The sequence below is a fragment of the Vicia villosa genome, linkage group LG1, assembly GCF_029867415.1.
Source record: "Vicia villosa cultivar HV-30 ecotype Madison, WI linkage group LG1, Vvil1.0, whole genome shotgun sequence".
NCBI lineage: Eukaryota > Viridiplantae > Streptophyta > Magnoliopsida > Fabales > Fabaceae > Vicia > Vicia villosa.
In genome coordinates, this window is record NC_081180.1 from 59,856,409 (window position 1) to 59,871,971 (window position 15,563).

Genomic DNA, 15,563 nt, shown 5'->3' on the forward strand with positions numbered 1-15,563 from the left:
ATTCGGTTTCTAAATCAATTGCACAATCCATTGTTTTCTTTGAAAATGCCATTGATGTTTGGATTGATCTAAAGAAAAGGTTATCTCAAGGTGATCGTTGGATGTCAGAATTGCAGCAAGGATTTATGTTTTAAAGCAAGATTATAAAATTGTTACCGAATTTTATTCTACATTGAAAATTCTTTTGGAAAGAATTGGAAATCTATATGCCAATTCCTAATTCCACATGCAGGACCAGATGTTCATGTGAGGCAATGAGACAAGAAAGAAAGAATCATAGCTTGCTTTGTGCTATTCGATTTTTCACTTGCCTGAATGATAACTTTGATGTGGTTAGATCACAAATATTGCTCATGGATCCATTACCTAACATGAGCAAAATCTTCTTTATGGTTCTTCAACACAAGAGACAAGGTAATTTTGCATCTTCTGGAGATTCTCAAGCATTGATCAATGTTGTGGGATTCAAGAAACCTAATCCCAAGCATGGAAACTCAATCTCTCCATACAGTACTTCAAAGTCTAAGGTTTGCACTCATTGTAAGGGAGTAGGTAGTCTATTAATGAGATGGACAACATGTTGTATGCAGAAGTTACACATAGTAAGAGGGATTTTGGAATGAAAGTACAGGGATCTAGCAACATCTAAAATATGCTTATGTTTTCTTTCAACCACCCTATTTTGTTGGGGTGTGTAAGGACATGATTTTTTGGTGAACTATGCCTTTGGACAGAAAAAATTCAGATAATGTAATAAATTATGTTCCATTATCAGATCTAAAACACTTTAGAGCTGTATTGAACTGATTTTCAAGATATGCTAGGAATTGAATAATACTCTGCTTGGTTTGATATTTGGTTTTTAAAAAATTATCTAAGTATACCTATTATGGTCATCAACAAGAGTTAAAAAATATCTATGTCCTAGCATTGAAATGGTAGAAAAGGGACCCCAAACATCAGCATGTAACAACTCAAAAGGTGCATTACTCTTTGTATTACTGTGAGAGAATGATAGTTTCTTTTGTTTACTAAAGTGAAAAGGATCACATGTGTCATACCCCAAAATTTACCCATACATTTTCTCTTATACAAATTCAAATCAATACATAAAGCTCTAAGACACATTCTCCTATACAAAGCTCAGAAACTAGGGTTTGGTTTGTTCAAAGGAAAATCAATGAATCAATGACTCCAAGGCGTCCTATATGGCTCAATATATCTCACATGACCTCTATGACAAATTTCAAGCCTCAACTCAAAAGATTGATCACTCAATTGCTTAGAAAGTCAACAGTCGACTAGTTTGACCTAAAAGTCAAAGTACAGTCAAAACTCCTGATTTTTCGTCAACATCTTCACATTGAAGTATCATTCACCATTTGATCAAGAATTGATCATGGTTCATCAAGGAAAGATCAAAAATCAACAAATCAAAAAGTTTATAAATTAGGGTTTGTATAGGAGAAAGTCAACTAAACTTTGACCAGCCATAACTCTCACATGGAACATCATAAATTTTCCATCCAAAGCTTATTTTGAAGGAAATTTGATTCTCTACAATTTTGTCTCTCACATGCCAAGTCTAAAAATGCTTCATTTGAGAGATATGGACCAAAACATTATAGGTCCTTTTCAAAAGTCAACAAAAAGTCACTTTTTTCAAAAGAACACACAAGGAGCATGGAACATTATTTTGATATGGGACCAAAAACATTGGTTAGAGGACTCTTCCTAGAACTCCTCCATACCTCAAAAATTGAGGGAGATAGGCTTTGTCAAAGTTGGACAAATTTGAGAAGGAAAATGTGAAGAGAAAAGGTTCAAAACTCCAAATATCTCCAAATGGGCCTATGTCCTTTCCTTCCAATCTTTATCCTAAGCCCATGCTCGCCCCAAAGCAAGAGTCATGTCATTTTTATTATTTTTATTAATTATTTTATGGTTTTTATCATTTTAAACCATGAATAAATTATATAAAATAATAAAATAAGTGTGAAATATTATTTGCTTCAATTTTAAGTCAAGGAATCAATCAAATATATTTCTCTTAATTGACCAAACAATGATTGAAACAAATTGAATCAAATATTGGGCAAAAATAGAAAGATTCAATGCACTTTTTCAATCAAATTTCTCAAAAATCCAATCTCATGATTTAGAAGATATTTGATTCAAACTCTGACCTAAAATCCATCTCCTATAAGAGCATAACCAAAACAAATCATCAGGGGACGAATTTCTGCCTCCAAGAACCCTAGCAAGTTCCAAAAATCTTCAAGAAAATTGGGATTCGGTTTTGGCATTAGAAAGCAATTCAGAGAGATTCAAGGATCCTAATACATTCAGTGAAGATCGTGGAAGCTTTCTGGATCGTCACCCAGCCTCCAAACACACAGAATCATTCCTAATTGCTCACGGTTTGTGTCTTTTTAAAACGCTTCGATTCCAGTAATTTATGCATAGTCATTGAATTTCATTTGCATATTCATAATCGTGATCATGTTCTTGTGGATTCTGGAAAATTAATTGAATTATTATGACCATCCGAGCCATATGCCATTAATGGACCTTCGAGCACAAAAGAGGGCTTTCTTATTCTTGCAAAATTAGGTTAAATATTTGCCACCATTGAATTCGCACGAGCAAGACGAAGCGATCCATGATGGTGCGCCATATTTCTTTGTTGTTTTGCACGTATTCGCTATTTTTCAGGTTTAAAAGAATGAGGTTTTTATAGCGCATCGTGAAAAAGCGGTGTAAAAAGTCACTTTCTGAAAATTGGAGGAAGAAGACGAGGAAGTGTCCTCTTCCTATAGGCTGGCCAAGCGCGCGCGTTTTCAAACTGGAAGCAGATGAATCCTGTGGATTAAGACGCATGAGATGCCATGCTCCCTCATCCAGCCAGCCATGTGATCTTCATCCAGACTCATCCAACGCGCCAGATCACGCAGATGCACCATGGACCGTACGCGCGCGTTGCACTGGATCAAAAGTTAAGATTTTCAGAATTTTTTTAATTTTTAATTACACGGCCTTTTTAATTGTTTTAATATATATATATATATATATATATATATATATATATATATATATATATATATATATATATTATTTTCCTCAAATAAAATTGTTTTATATATAAACTATATAAAAGTTTTATATAAATTATTAATACTTATTATTTATTTATTTTATATAATATTTAATATATATTTTATTTATAAAATAGTTACTTAATTTGATTTGATTATTAAAAATCTTTAAAAATTCGTATTTATTTTATTTTAACTCCAAAAAATTCCTAAAAATTATTTTTACATTCGATTTTATTTTCTTATCCCGATTTAATTAATTAGGTCGCGAGATCAATAATTAATTAAATCGTTTTTATTTTCTTATTTAATTCGTACCCTAATCAGGGTTTACGAAGATCATTCCATACACTAAAATATCTGTTTTTCTATGCTTTCTTTCAGGTTCACTTCTCGAATACGCTCCGACTATGCGCCACGTCAAAAGAACGAAGCTAAGTTCTAAACCTTTTTTTATTAATATTATTTACCTTTTATTTTGTTTAATTAGGGTTTAATCTCCTCGCACATAGAATTTCTCCTACATTCATTCCTTTCCTTTTTCTTTGCCAATCCTCTGATGGTCAGGGTCAATGCTTAAGGCTTGAGGCAAACCTTTGCCTATCAACCTTCGTCCATTAAAGCTAAGTATTCTTTCCCTTTCTCGTATTTTTATTTTTTATTGATTAGGGTAACCCTGTTTATGGCTGAATTGATAATGCACTCACCCTACTTTTTGTTTGCCATTTCTCCCGCCTTGCAGGGTTTGCCAAATGCCAAAGCTTCGCATAGTCGGTAACCCTAAACCCTAATTATTACTTATGTTAGACTTATTTGTTTATTATTCCGCTGGTTTCAATTCCCCTCTCCCTCCGCTGGCTTCAATTTCCCTCTCCCGTTATTGCTTTAATTATTAATTGCTGTGGTTAGTAATTTTAGGGAGTGATAACTTTGAATTGGATCTAGAATCACTTAACTATAAGATAAATATTTGAAACTGATCACGTGATTGGTGCACACACGCACACTTTTTCTGGTAACCTCTCTGTTGCCTGTTGCCTGTTGCCTTGTTGCCTTGTGTTTTTACAGAATAGCCAGTCCCTCGAATACGAGGATACCTCTGTCGTGTTGCCTCGATTAAAGATCATGGTCCCTAATGATGCTGCCTTCGATACACATGATCTCGACCCTCGGAAGTTGCCTACAAAATGGCTGAGGTATCCTCTGGCTGCCTACGAAAAGGCTATTCTGATCCTTCCCTTAGACTACCTGCCTCTCTATGGCATGGGTCAGTCTTATGGCGAACGATAATGCGACGACCCTTCAACCTCCAAATGAAAGGCTTCCTGCCCTCTTATGGCAAGGATAGACCCTTTCACCCTGAAAGGCTAAAAGAACCCCTTTTTCAAACTATAAGGTAATTTGCCCTTAATTGCTTTGCCTTGCTCTAAAAAACTTTTTCATATTCTTTCTCATAAATCTTCAATAAGGCTACGCTCATTTGCGAGCTAAAGTCCTTATTACTCTTTTTCTACACCTTCTAAAACTTTTGGCTTCAAAACTAAAGAGCAAAGCAATTAAGAACCCATGGAAAACCATGGATGCAAAGGGTGCCTTACACCTTCCCTTTGCATAATTACCCCCCGAACCCTATTTTATTTAAAAGGTTTTTCCTGTTCTTTTAGCCTTTCCTAAATTTGGATAAAATAAAAGTCGGTGGCGACTCTTGCTATCCGCAACATTTCGATAAAGTCAGTTCACCGTATTACAACATGGAAAAGTATTGTTACATTTTGAAGGAATAAAAGGAAATATTTTAGATATATTTTGTAATCCTATATAAGAAAGATGCCCTAATCTTAAATGCCAAAGTAAAGAAGGATCTTGTATAGAAGAGTCACAAGCATAACTGTGTTGAGAGGAATCAAGCACATATAAGCCTCTGTGAAGTTTAGCCGAACCAATCATTTTCTTGGAATGGTTCTGCAGAATTTGGCACGAAATATCAGTGAAATGGACAACACAATCATTGTTTTGTACAAGTTTGGCAATAGAGATTAGGTTGACATGGAAACTAGGAATGTATAAAACATTGTGTAGAACTAAAGTTGAGGAAATGGAAACAGTGCCAGAAATAGAAGCAATAACATGTGAACAATTAGGTAAGCTAACATGGATAGGAACAATGGTTTTGTGTGAAGTGAAATTAGCAAGGTCAAAGGATATGTGGTCAGTTGCACCTGTATCAAAAATCCATAAGGAGTTGTTCTTACCATTTTTCATGAATGGAATGAGAGTTTAGGACAAAGGGTGAGGTGGAAATTGAGTTGGCCTTAGAGTTGGGCTTTGACTGTTGAATTAACTCCAAGATACTTTGATATTGCTCTTGAGTGAAACCAAACATGGACTGAGTGGACCGCTGCCTAGGAGATGTCTGACATGTTTCAATAGAAACCACATATTGAGATTGAGCATTAGAAGTAAGAGATTTTCCTTTACCTTTAAAACCAGTAGGATATCCATGTTTGATAAAACATGTCTCAACTGTGTGATTGGTTCTGCCACAGTGAGTGCATACTCTATTGTGACCCTTATTTCCTCCATAACCATTACTCTTGCCCTTGAAAGAGTTGTTGCCAATCTTAGAATAATTGGGACTTGGAGCTACATTCAAGTGAAAAGCTGTTGATTCATCAGTTCCAGTGCTGTTAGAAATAGTAGATTGAGAACTATTGAGTTCTAGTTCTTGTTGAATAATCGGGGCAAAGGCCTGATCAATGCTTGGTAGAGGGTTCATCATCATGATCTGAGTTTTAGATTGTGTAAACTTCTCATTCAATCCTTTCAGAAATTTGATCACATACTCTTGTTCCCAATACTTTCTAACAGAACCAAGGGCACCACATGAACAAGTTATTGGCACATGAACATGTAGTAATTGGTCTATAAGCTTCTAGTTCATCCCACATAACCTTCATTTGGGTGAAATAATTGGAAACATCAAGGTTCCCTTGGCGGAATTTATACAAATCTTGTTATATATCAGATACACGAAATATGTATCCTTGAGAAAACCTAGTTTGCAGATTCTTCCACACGTCAACAGCCATCTCAATCCATAGAACAGATGTGGCTATGGATTATGAAATGGAATGATGAATCCATACCAATACCATCGTGTTTCAGTGAATCCCAGGAGCATAAAGAACATTCGAGACCAGGGGCTTTGGAAGCGTGCCATCAATAAATCTTTCCTTGTTCTTCGAAATCAATGCGATGTGCATTGATCAGGCCCATGTATGATAGTTCTTATCGTCCAGAAGAGTAACAAGAACAAGGGACAAATTTTCATTCGGATGCAGGTAATAGGGATTGGAGGAGTTCGTGGAGAAATCTGTGAAGCTTTGGTAAGCCATCAATGGAGGTAACGCAGAAAGTGTAGAAATCAAGAAACACAAAGAAATTCGATTCACAATAGGACAAAGATTGCAGAGATAGAAAAGGGTTAAATCGATCGAAAAAGATAACGAACAGAGATTCAATAGATGAAGAAAGAACCAAAGAACCAATTGAAAAAGGAAAACGCAATCAAGAATTAAATTGAAAGGAAACCTGAGAAACGATGGCTAACAGAGCGTGTTAAGCTCTGATACCATGTTAGTGGTGACACCTGATGTAACACCCTTCTAAACCCCGCGGCAAATTAAATAAATTTATTCAGAGTGCATGAAAATAAGGGTGCCACAATTCAATAATTAATTAAAACATCGTTCAGTTATGTCATGCATTCACTGAGGCAATCATCATCAATTAAAAACATTTTATGTTAACACAGCGGAAATTAAATCATACGAATTAAGTTTAACATCTTTAAAACTTATCCTTCAAAACATCAAAATATAACCAGAGTTATAAACCATAAACTCTAAACATCGCGTCCCCAGTGTTACAAATATCAGAGCATGACACCTGACGCTAACTAAACAACTGACTCATGAGCTAATCCTCACTGAGTCGAACGACCGCTATCCTCAATCTGAAAATGACAACATGTAAGGGTGAGTCTCATAATAATTAACAAATGTTATAAGGTTATAAAGCAATAACACATCATAGTTGCATCATTCACCCAATTGTTTCATAAACAGACATTCAGACAAGTTTTATCATCATAAGCAACCAACCAACACATCATCAATAATTATAACACTGGAATACATCCAATCATGTTATAAAAATATGCATATGTATGAACTGACACTATGCATGTGGTACCAACACCATCAAATGAGAATAACCCATGACCGATCCAACATCATCAAGATACGGCCCTGCCAGCACAGATTCCACACAATGGGAATCATGCCCTTTACTGATCCAACACATCATCATGGATACATCATCATCAATGAATATGAATGAATGCAAACATACATAAACATACTGATACCATTGTCAAGTTTAATGAGTAACATCATCAAATACTCATTTCATCATAATCATCATCATCATCAAGCATGTTCATATATATATATATATATATATATATATATATATATATATATATATATATATATATATATATATATATATATATATATATATATATATATATATATATATATATATATATATATATATATATATATATCATATGAGAATGGTATATTTATATGAGAATGTGAGAATGAATCTGAACCATTGAATTTTAAAATAAATGGTGGAGATTATAGGTGAATCTTTTTTTTCTCTCTCCTACATTTTGAAATAAATGATGTAGGAGAGAGAAAAAAAGATTTACCTATAATATCCACAATTTATTTTAAAATTCAATGGTTTAGATTCATTCTCACATTCTCACATTCTCATATAAAAATGACATTCTCATATGATATGCCCTATATATATATATATATATATATGCATCATTCAATCACAATCACATCATTAATCATCAAATAGATTATTTCGCAAGGTTCGTTTAGCTCGAAACGGCACACGAAACGGACCAACGGTTCAAAAGTTATGAACTTTCCAAAATACATCATTTTTAAAAAATCATCAGTGGTAATCGGTTACCCAATTGCCAGTAACCGGTTACCCTGACTCACGAAACACATCCCCCTATTTTTTGTATGGGTTATCGGTTACCCCCCTTTCAGTAACCGATTACCGACTCCCAGCCAGCAATCTTTCCTCTTTTTCACTGCAGTAATCGATTACTCTGCCCCCAGTAACCGGTTACTGCGTACCTGCAACCCCAAATCTGCAGAAAACAACATTCTACACATTCCAATTACCCTCAAATCATACCAGCACGAATTTTAGGAAATGGAATACACATACAACACGAAATACACATCATAATACACCAACTAAGCATCAATTGAGACCATAACAACACCAACATCATGGATTCAAACAAAGTGATCAAACACCGAACAATTTGACTCAAATCCCTAAACCTATCATATGACTCAATCGATACGAATTCCACATCTATTCTATGCTATCAACCCCTAACCCGATAATAGATGTTAATCAGATAAGTCCCCCTTTACCTGGATATGAGATTGCTCTACTCTCCCGGTTGCCATAGCTTATGCCGCCGCTTCCAACTTCCTCTGAAAATCTTTTCTAACAACATGCAGAGACGCACCAAAAACCTGTTCGAAAATCGCTTTGTCAGACAGACTTAAAATCATCAAAACGAAAATCGCTTCGGTCAGAAGTTACCTCTACGAGTCTGGAACGTTGTGTCCAAATCTCACTGCAGAAACTTGCTGCGAAAATTGGACTTCCTCTAGCTTTTCTCTTCCGCCATGGCTCTCTTCTTCACCTCTCCTCCAAACCCTCTTCCTCTTTGTGTTATGATAGCTCTTCCTTCTTCCAATTCTAAATCCAACATAGTAAGGTTATTTTATTTAATCACTTAAATAACTTAATTGGGCCTAAGTGACATACCCCCTCCTTACTTCACAACAACTCAAATTAAACCCAAAGTTATTTTTAAGCTCATTAATAAAATAACACTTCAACTTTATTCCACCAAATTAATTCAACGAAAATACTAAATAATTCTAAATAATAATTTAATTTTCGATTAAATTAAATTTAGAAAATATGGGGTGTTACACCTGAAGCTACGAAGCAGTGGCAAAAGTGTATCATTTTGAGCAACATCCATGAATTCATGACGACGAAGAGAGAACGAATACAATAGCAAAAGAAGATGAACGCATAATAAATTCTGTTATGGATAAGTTGTATTATTCTCACTTACATTCAATATATTACAAGTGGTATATATATATCTATCTACATGGTAGTGGTGTGGCATGTATGTACAAAACTATTCTACAATACAAATAGGAAACTACTCTATATCAAGAGTACAAAGATACAAATATACTAACAGACAAATTTACCAAAGATTAAAAGATCGTCTATTTCAATAAGGTTATTCACGTCATCTTAATAAGATTTAATGATATAACTTAATAATTTGAGGAATAAGATAAAAAATTAAAAATACATTCTTCGAAGAATAGAGAGGCTTATCTTAGATCATTATTTTGATGGTGATGATTGGTTACATAAAATTTGAGTCGTTCGAATGTAAAATTTTAGTGTAAATTTTTTCAAGTTGATACTTTATTTTTGTCTTACTGTATATTGATCTATCAACTAAATTTTTGTAAGTATTAATTGTATTATATTTTTTTAAACTAAATTTGTATTATATTGATTTAAATAATTTAAACGGATAGAATTAATTTTATCTTTCAAAAATATATTAATAATGATGAAATAGATGAAAAGGTTGCAAGAAAAATACATAAATATTTCTTAAAGTTTATAAAAAAATTTATATAGAAGTTATTAGTAATTAGTTGTTAAATTTATAGAATTTTGTAGTTATCGGGTGTTGAATCTATGACATCTATTAGAGAAATAAACTTTTGATATTTTCTGCCGAATTTGATATATTCTGGGGCGAGAATCTGTCTGTAGGTCACTCCAAACTGCCGTTGCCATATCTGAGAAGATTACACTGCGGGTAATGTCGGGTTCAATGGAGTGAAGGATCCATGTTAAAACCAAATTGTTGCAGCGCTGCCACTAAGGAAATCTCGGATCAGCTGCTGATGACGCTTTCACGGTTCGTTTCCGTCGATTAAGCCGAGTTTGTTCTTGGTGCTGAGGTTGAGGCGCATTGAGCTACTCCATTCGTCATAGTTACGTCCATTCAGAGGTTTTTTAACTAGTGTGATGGCTGGTATGTCAGAATGGTGCAAGATCAAAGGATCAGGCAATGATGTTTCCATTCTCTTAGCTCTTTGCATGTACATGCTTGTTCATGCATAACTAAGATGAGAAGACTTAGAATAAGAGACAGTTAAGACAATGAATCAAGCTTATAACAGTTCAGAATGCAATTTTTTCAGGTTGAGATATTTCCTAAAAATATATGTTTGGAAGGTTACATTTTTAATGTTAGTCAACAACATAAATGTTTTGACAACATTGATCCATTCTGTTAATAAAACGAACATGTCAATTGTCGTGTGCGGGGAGTGGAGGAGACACATGAATCGAATTTAATACCTGCTGTATCCTGAAGCTACAGAATTTTAAGAAGGCATATTGAGGTGAAAAAGCCAGCATAGGACAAAGGCAAAGACCCTAAACAAGGAGCAAATTCAAGAACCATTGATAAATACCAATCCATTAGTCACTGTGACAGGCCACAATGTAAATGCATCATTGATAAATCATTGGTAAGGCCAGATCAAATCACAACTAGGATAAGTACAATTTGACCACTATTAATCACATTTTCGGAACTCAATATCCATCCTATAAGCACCTGCTATATAAGAACATGTTGAAGACTAAACTGTTTCTTAACAAGTATATTTCCCAATCTTTGTTATTGTTGTGAAAACCGATACCAATAACAAAGTATAATAGGGAATTAGAGAGGATAAGAAGAACACAATAATTGGTTATAACTGCTATTCTTTCACTTTCTCTTAGAACAAGATTACAAGTTTACAAGAATAACAAATAACCTCTCTCACCCTAAATTAGGATTTGCAGCTTAGCAATGATGAGAGACTAGTATGCTATTTATAATAAAACCTAACATACTAACTAATGGGCTTTTTCAGCAAGGCCCATTACACAAGCCAACTTAATAAACAAGCTAACTTAACAAATTAGGGTTTAAACACTAAAACCTAATTTAACATGCTAACAACCCTAGCATCTTCGACATCTGCATGCTAGACCCATCTTCGACTACAGCATGCACACTTCGACACCAGCATGTGAACAATCCTTCGTCTTCATGCTTAACTCTGTCGAACTGTCGAACCAAGAAGCTACCCTTCGACAATACTAGAGTTCGATCCAATATCTCACAAATCTCCACCTTGGACCTAACTCTACAACGTCAAGGAACAAACTAGCTTTCTTCATGCAGCTTTATCAACTGCATACAGTGGAAAAACTTGCAACTCGGCAATGTCTTGGTGATCATATCAGCAGCATTGTCTTCAGTCGAAACCTTCAGCACTTGGACTTCTCCACGCTCGATTACTCCTCTGACGAAATGCAGCCTCACATCAATGTGCTTAGTTCGCTCATGATAAGCTGAATTCTTCGACAGGTGTATTGCACTTTGACTATCACATTTAACAGTGATACCTCGATCTTGAAGTTTCAGCTCCTTCGCAAAACCTTCAAGCCACAATGCTTCTTTCACAGCTTCAGTTAGGGCAATATACTCTGCTTCAGTGGTTGATAGAGCAACAACCTTCTGAAGTGTTGCTTTCCAACTAATTGCAGTGCCAAACATAGTGAAAACATATCCAGAAATAGATTTTCTGGAATCCATACAACCTGCATAATCAGAGTCGACATATCCTTCTATTACTGCTTTACTATTTTCATCCAAGGCTCCACCATAAATTAGAACTCTATTCAGAGACCCATTTATGTACCTTAAAATCCACTTCAATGCTTGCCAGTGAGCCTTTCCAGGATTCGCCATGTACCTGCTTACAAGACTGACTGCGTAAGCTATGTCGGGTCTAGTACAAACCATAGCATACATCAAAGAACCAACTATATTAGCATACGGAATGCTATTCATATAGGCTCTTTCGACATCAGTACTAGGACACTGATCAATACTCAGCTTGAATTGAGGGTTTGTTGGAGTCACAACTGGCTTCGAATTCGACATACCAAACTTTTCAAGAATCTTCCGTAGATATGCCTCTTGAGATAGGCATAACTTCGACTTCTTTCTATCTCTTCGAATGTCAATTCCAAGAATCCTGGAAGCAGCTCCCAGATCCTTCATATCGAACTCCTTATTGAGTTCAGCCTTCACCCTCGTCACATCTTCAACATTGTTGCTTGCTATGAGAATATCATCCACATAAAGCAACAAAATAACAAATGAATTACCAGGTCGAAATCTGAAGTAAACGCAGTGGTCGAACTGACTTCTAATGAAACTTATGCGTGCCATGAAATTGTCGAATCTCCTATTCCACTGTCGAGGAGATTGTTTCAGCCCATACAAAGAACTCTTTAACTTGCACACATAATCTTCCTTCCCCTTTTCGACATACCCTTCAGGTTGCCTCATCAGGATCGTTTCATCTAGATCACCATACAAGAACGCAGTCTTCACATCCATCTGTTCCAGTTCAAGATCGAACTGTGCCACCATGGCAAGCAACATTCGAATGGACCTATGCTTCACAACAGGAGAAAACACATCATTGAAGTCGACACCTTCTTTCTGAGTGAAACCCCTTGCAACTAACCTTGCCTTGTATCTTTTTGACGTCACTCCTTCAATTCCTTCCTTAACTTTGAAAATCCATTTACGGCTGACTAACCTTGCCCCAACAGGTTTCTTGATCAGTTCCCAAGTATGATTATCATGAAGAGATTTCATCTCATCATCCATGGCCTTCAGCCATTCAGTCTTATTTCGACTCCTCATAACTTCCTTATAGTCTCTAGGTTCTTCGTCTAGAACCTCACTTGCAGAGATTAAGGCATAAGCTATAAGATCTGCATATCCAAGTCTCTGAGGTGGCTTGATGACTCTTCTCGACCTATCTCTCGACAATAGGTAGTCATCGTCAGTTTCCTCAACTTCAGCATCTTCTGCTTCTTCTTCGACTTCATATGGGATATGCAATTCAGCATCAACATGCTCCACCTCAACAGGAATCTCTACCTGTTCCAGCTCTTCGTCAGATGTTTCTGTACTTTGACCAACATCATCAGTTTTCTTAAAAGCCATTTCAACTTCATTGAAAACTACATCTCGACTGGTGATACACCTCCTGTGACCTGGCTCTAGGCACCATAGCCTATAAGCTTTGACTCCATCAGGGTATCCCATGAACATGCATTTCAGAGCTCTAGGTTCGACCTTGTCTTGCCTAATGTGAGCATAGGCTACGCAGCCAAATACTCTCAGTTTGTCGAGATCTGGTGGATGTCCCGACCAAACTTCTTCAGGTGTCTTCATATCTAACGCTGTCGAAGGACATCTGTTTATCAGATATGTTGCTGTCGAAACAGCCTCAGCCCAGAACACCTTTGTTAACCCCGCACTAGTCAACATGCATCTGACTCTCTCCAAAATAGTTCGATTAAACCTTTCAGCCAAACCATTTTGCTGTGGAGTACCTGCAGTAGTTCTATGCCTTGCAATACCAGAGGCAGCACAAAAACTGTCGAATGCCTCACTGCAAAATTCAAGGCCATTGTCGGTTCTCAACCTCTTGACCTTTCTGCCAGTCTGATTTTCAACCAGAGTCTTCCAACTTTTGAAATTCTCAAAAGTTTCATCCTTAGTCTTCTGGATGAATACCCATAATTTTCTGGAATAATCATCTACTATGGATAGAAAATACCTTGCTCCTGAATGTGATGGACACCTTGCAGGCCCCCAAAGATCAACATGGATGTAATCAAGGGATCCATGTGTTCTTTGTTTGCCTTTGTTGAACTTCACTCTGCAAGATTTTCCAAGTACACAGGGTTCACAAAACTTCAGCTTTTCGACTTTGTCTCCACCAAGCAGATTTTGTTTCCCTAATTCGACCAGACCCCTTTCACTGACATGGCCCAATCTCATGTGCCAGATTTCTGTTTTCGACAAAGGTTTCGTGGATGCAACATTTGTCGAACCACTTACAACTTCAGCCTCAAGGGTATACAAGCCTTGTTTCTTCACGCCTCTCAAGACTTCCTTCGAACCCTTCATGACTCTTAGGATACTTTTCTCTCCTTGGAAAACATATCCTTTCTTGTCGAATTCACCAAGAGAAAGCAGATTTCTCTTCAAATCAGGAACATACCTGACTTCAGTCAACAACCTTATTGACTCATCATGGAGCTTGAATCTCACAGATCCAACACCTGCAATCTTGCAAGCCTTGTTGTTTCCCAGCAATACTGATCCACCATCTTGATCACATAATTCCTCGAACAAGTCTTTGTTTGGAGTCATGTGCCAAGTGCAACCTGAATCCATAATCCACTCCTTCTTAGAGTCACTGCTTGAAACCACAAGAACATCAGATGATTCGAAATCATCTTGAACAATGGCAGCGTTGCCATTATCCTTACCTCCATGATATTTCAAGCGTTCAGGGCACACCTTTCTTGTGTGACCCTCCTTCTTACAATGGTAGCATCGAATGCCAGATGCTTCGCCACTGTAAGTCTTCGACTGACTTTTGCCTTTCTTCTTGTCGAACTTACCATCCTTTCGTAAGAGTTTTCCTTTAACGGCCAAACCTTCGCCAACAGTCGAAGGTTTATGCTCCTTTCGTTCATTCAAGTCCTTAGAGTACAAGGCTGATTGAACTTCTTCAAACGTCAGGGACTCCCTTCCATACAAGAGAGTTTCTTTGAAGTGAGCATGTGATCGAGGCAAAGAACACAATAGTAACAGCGCTTGATCTTCATCATCGATCTTCACATCAATATTTTCAAGATCAAGAATCAGCTTGTTGAACATATCCAACTGCTCAGCCAATACTTTGTCTTCAATCATCTTGAATGAATACAAAGCTTGCTTCAGGTAGAGTCGATTTACCAGCGATTTGGTCATATACAAACTTTCAAGTTTCACCCATAACCCTGATGCCGTCGTCTCCTTTGATACCTGTCGGAGAACCTTATCACCAAGGCTCAACAAAATTGCGCTGTGTGCTTTCTCGATCATATTCGTCTTCTCCGCTGCCGTCAATTCTGCATTCATGGCTGCCTCTCCCTTCAACGCTTCCAAACAACCCTGCTGAACCAGTAGAGCTTTCATCTTCAAGCGCCACAGACCAAAATCATTCACTCCGGTGAACTTTTCAATCTCATACTTTGTTGAAGGCATCTTCTCCACGCTCACCGCACCAATTTGTTGTGAAAACCGATACCAATAACAAAGTA

The 15,563-nt window shown here is 36.5% G+C and overlaps 1 protein-coding gene across 1 annotated transcript; it reads right to left on the minus strand.

Annotated features, from left to right (window-relative positions):
• Window positions 1-4,826: 4,826 nt before the first annotated feature.
• LOC131643756 (uncharacterized) lies at window positions 4,827-12,771 on the minus strand (the record flags this gene model as incomplete). Its single annotated transcript, XM_058914069.1, has 3 exons — window positions 4,827-5,314; window positions 5,448-6,027; window positions 11,704-12,771. Coding segments are annotated over 3 exons (2,136 nt in total), but the record flags the coding sequence as incomplete, so codon positions are not given.
• Between the last annotated feature and the right edge of the window lie 2,792 nt (window positions 12,772-15,563).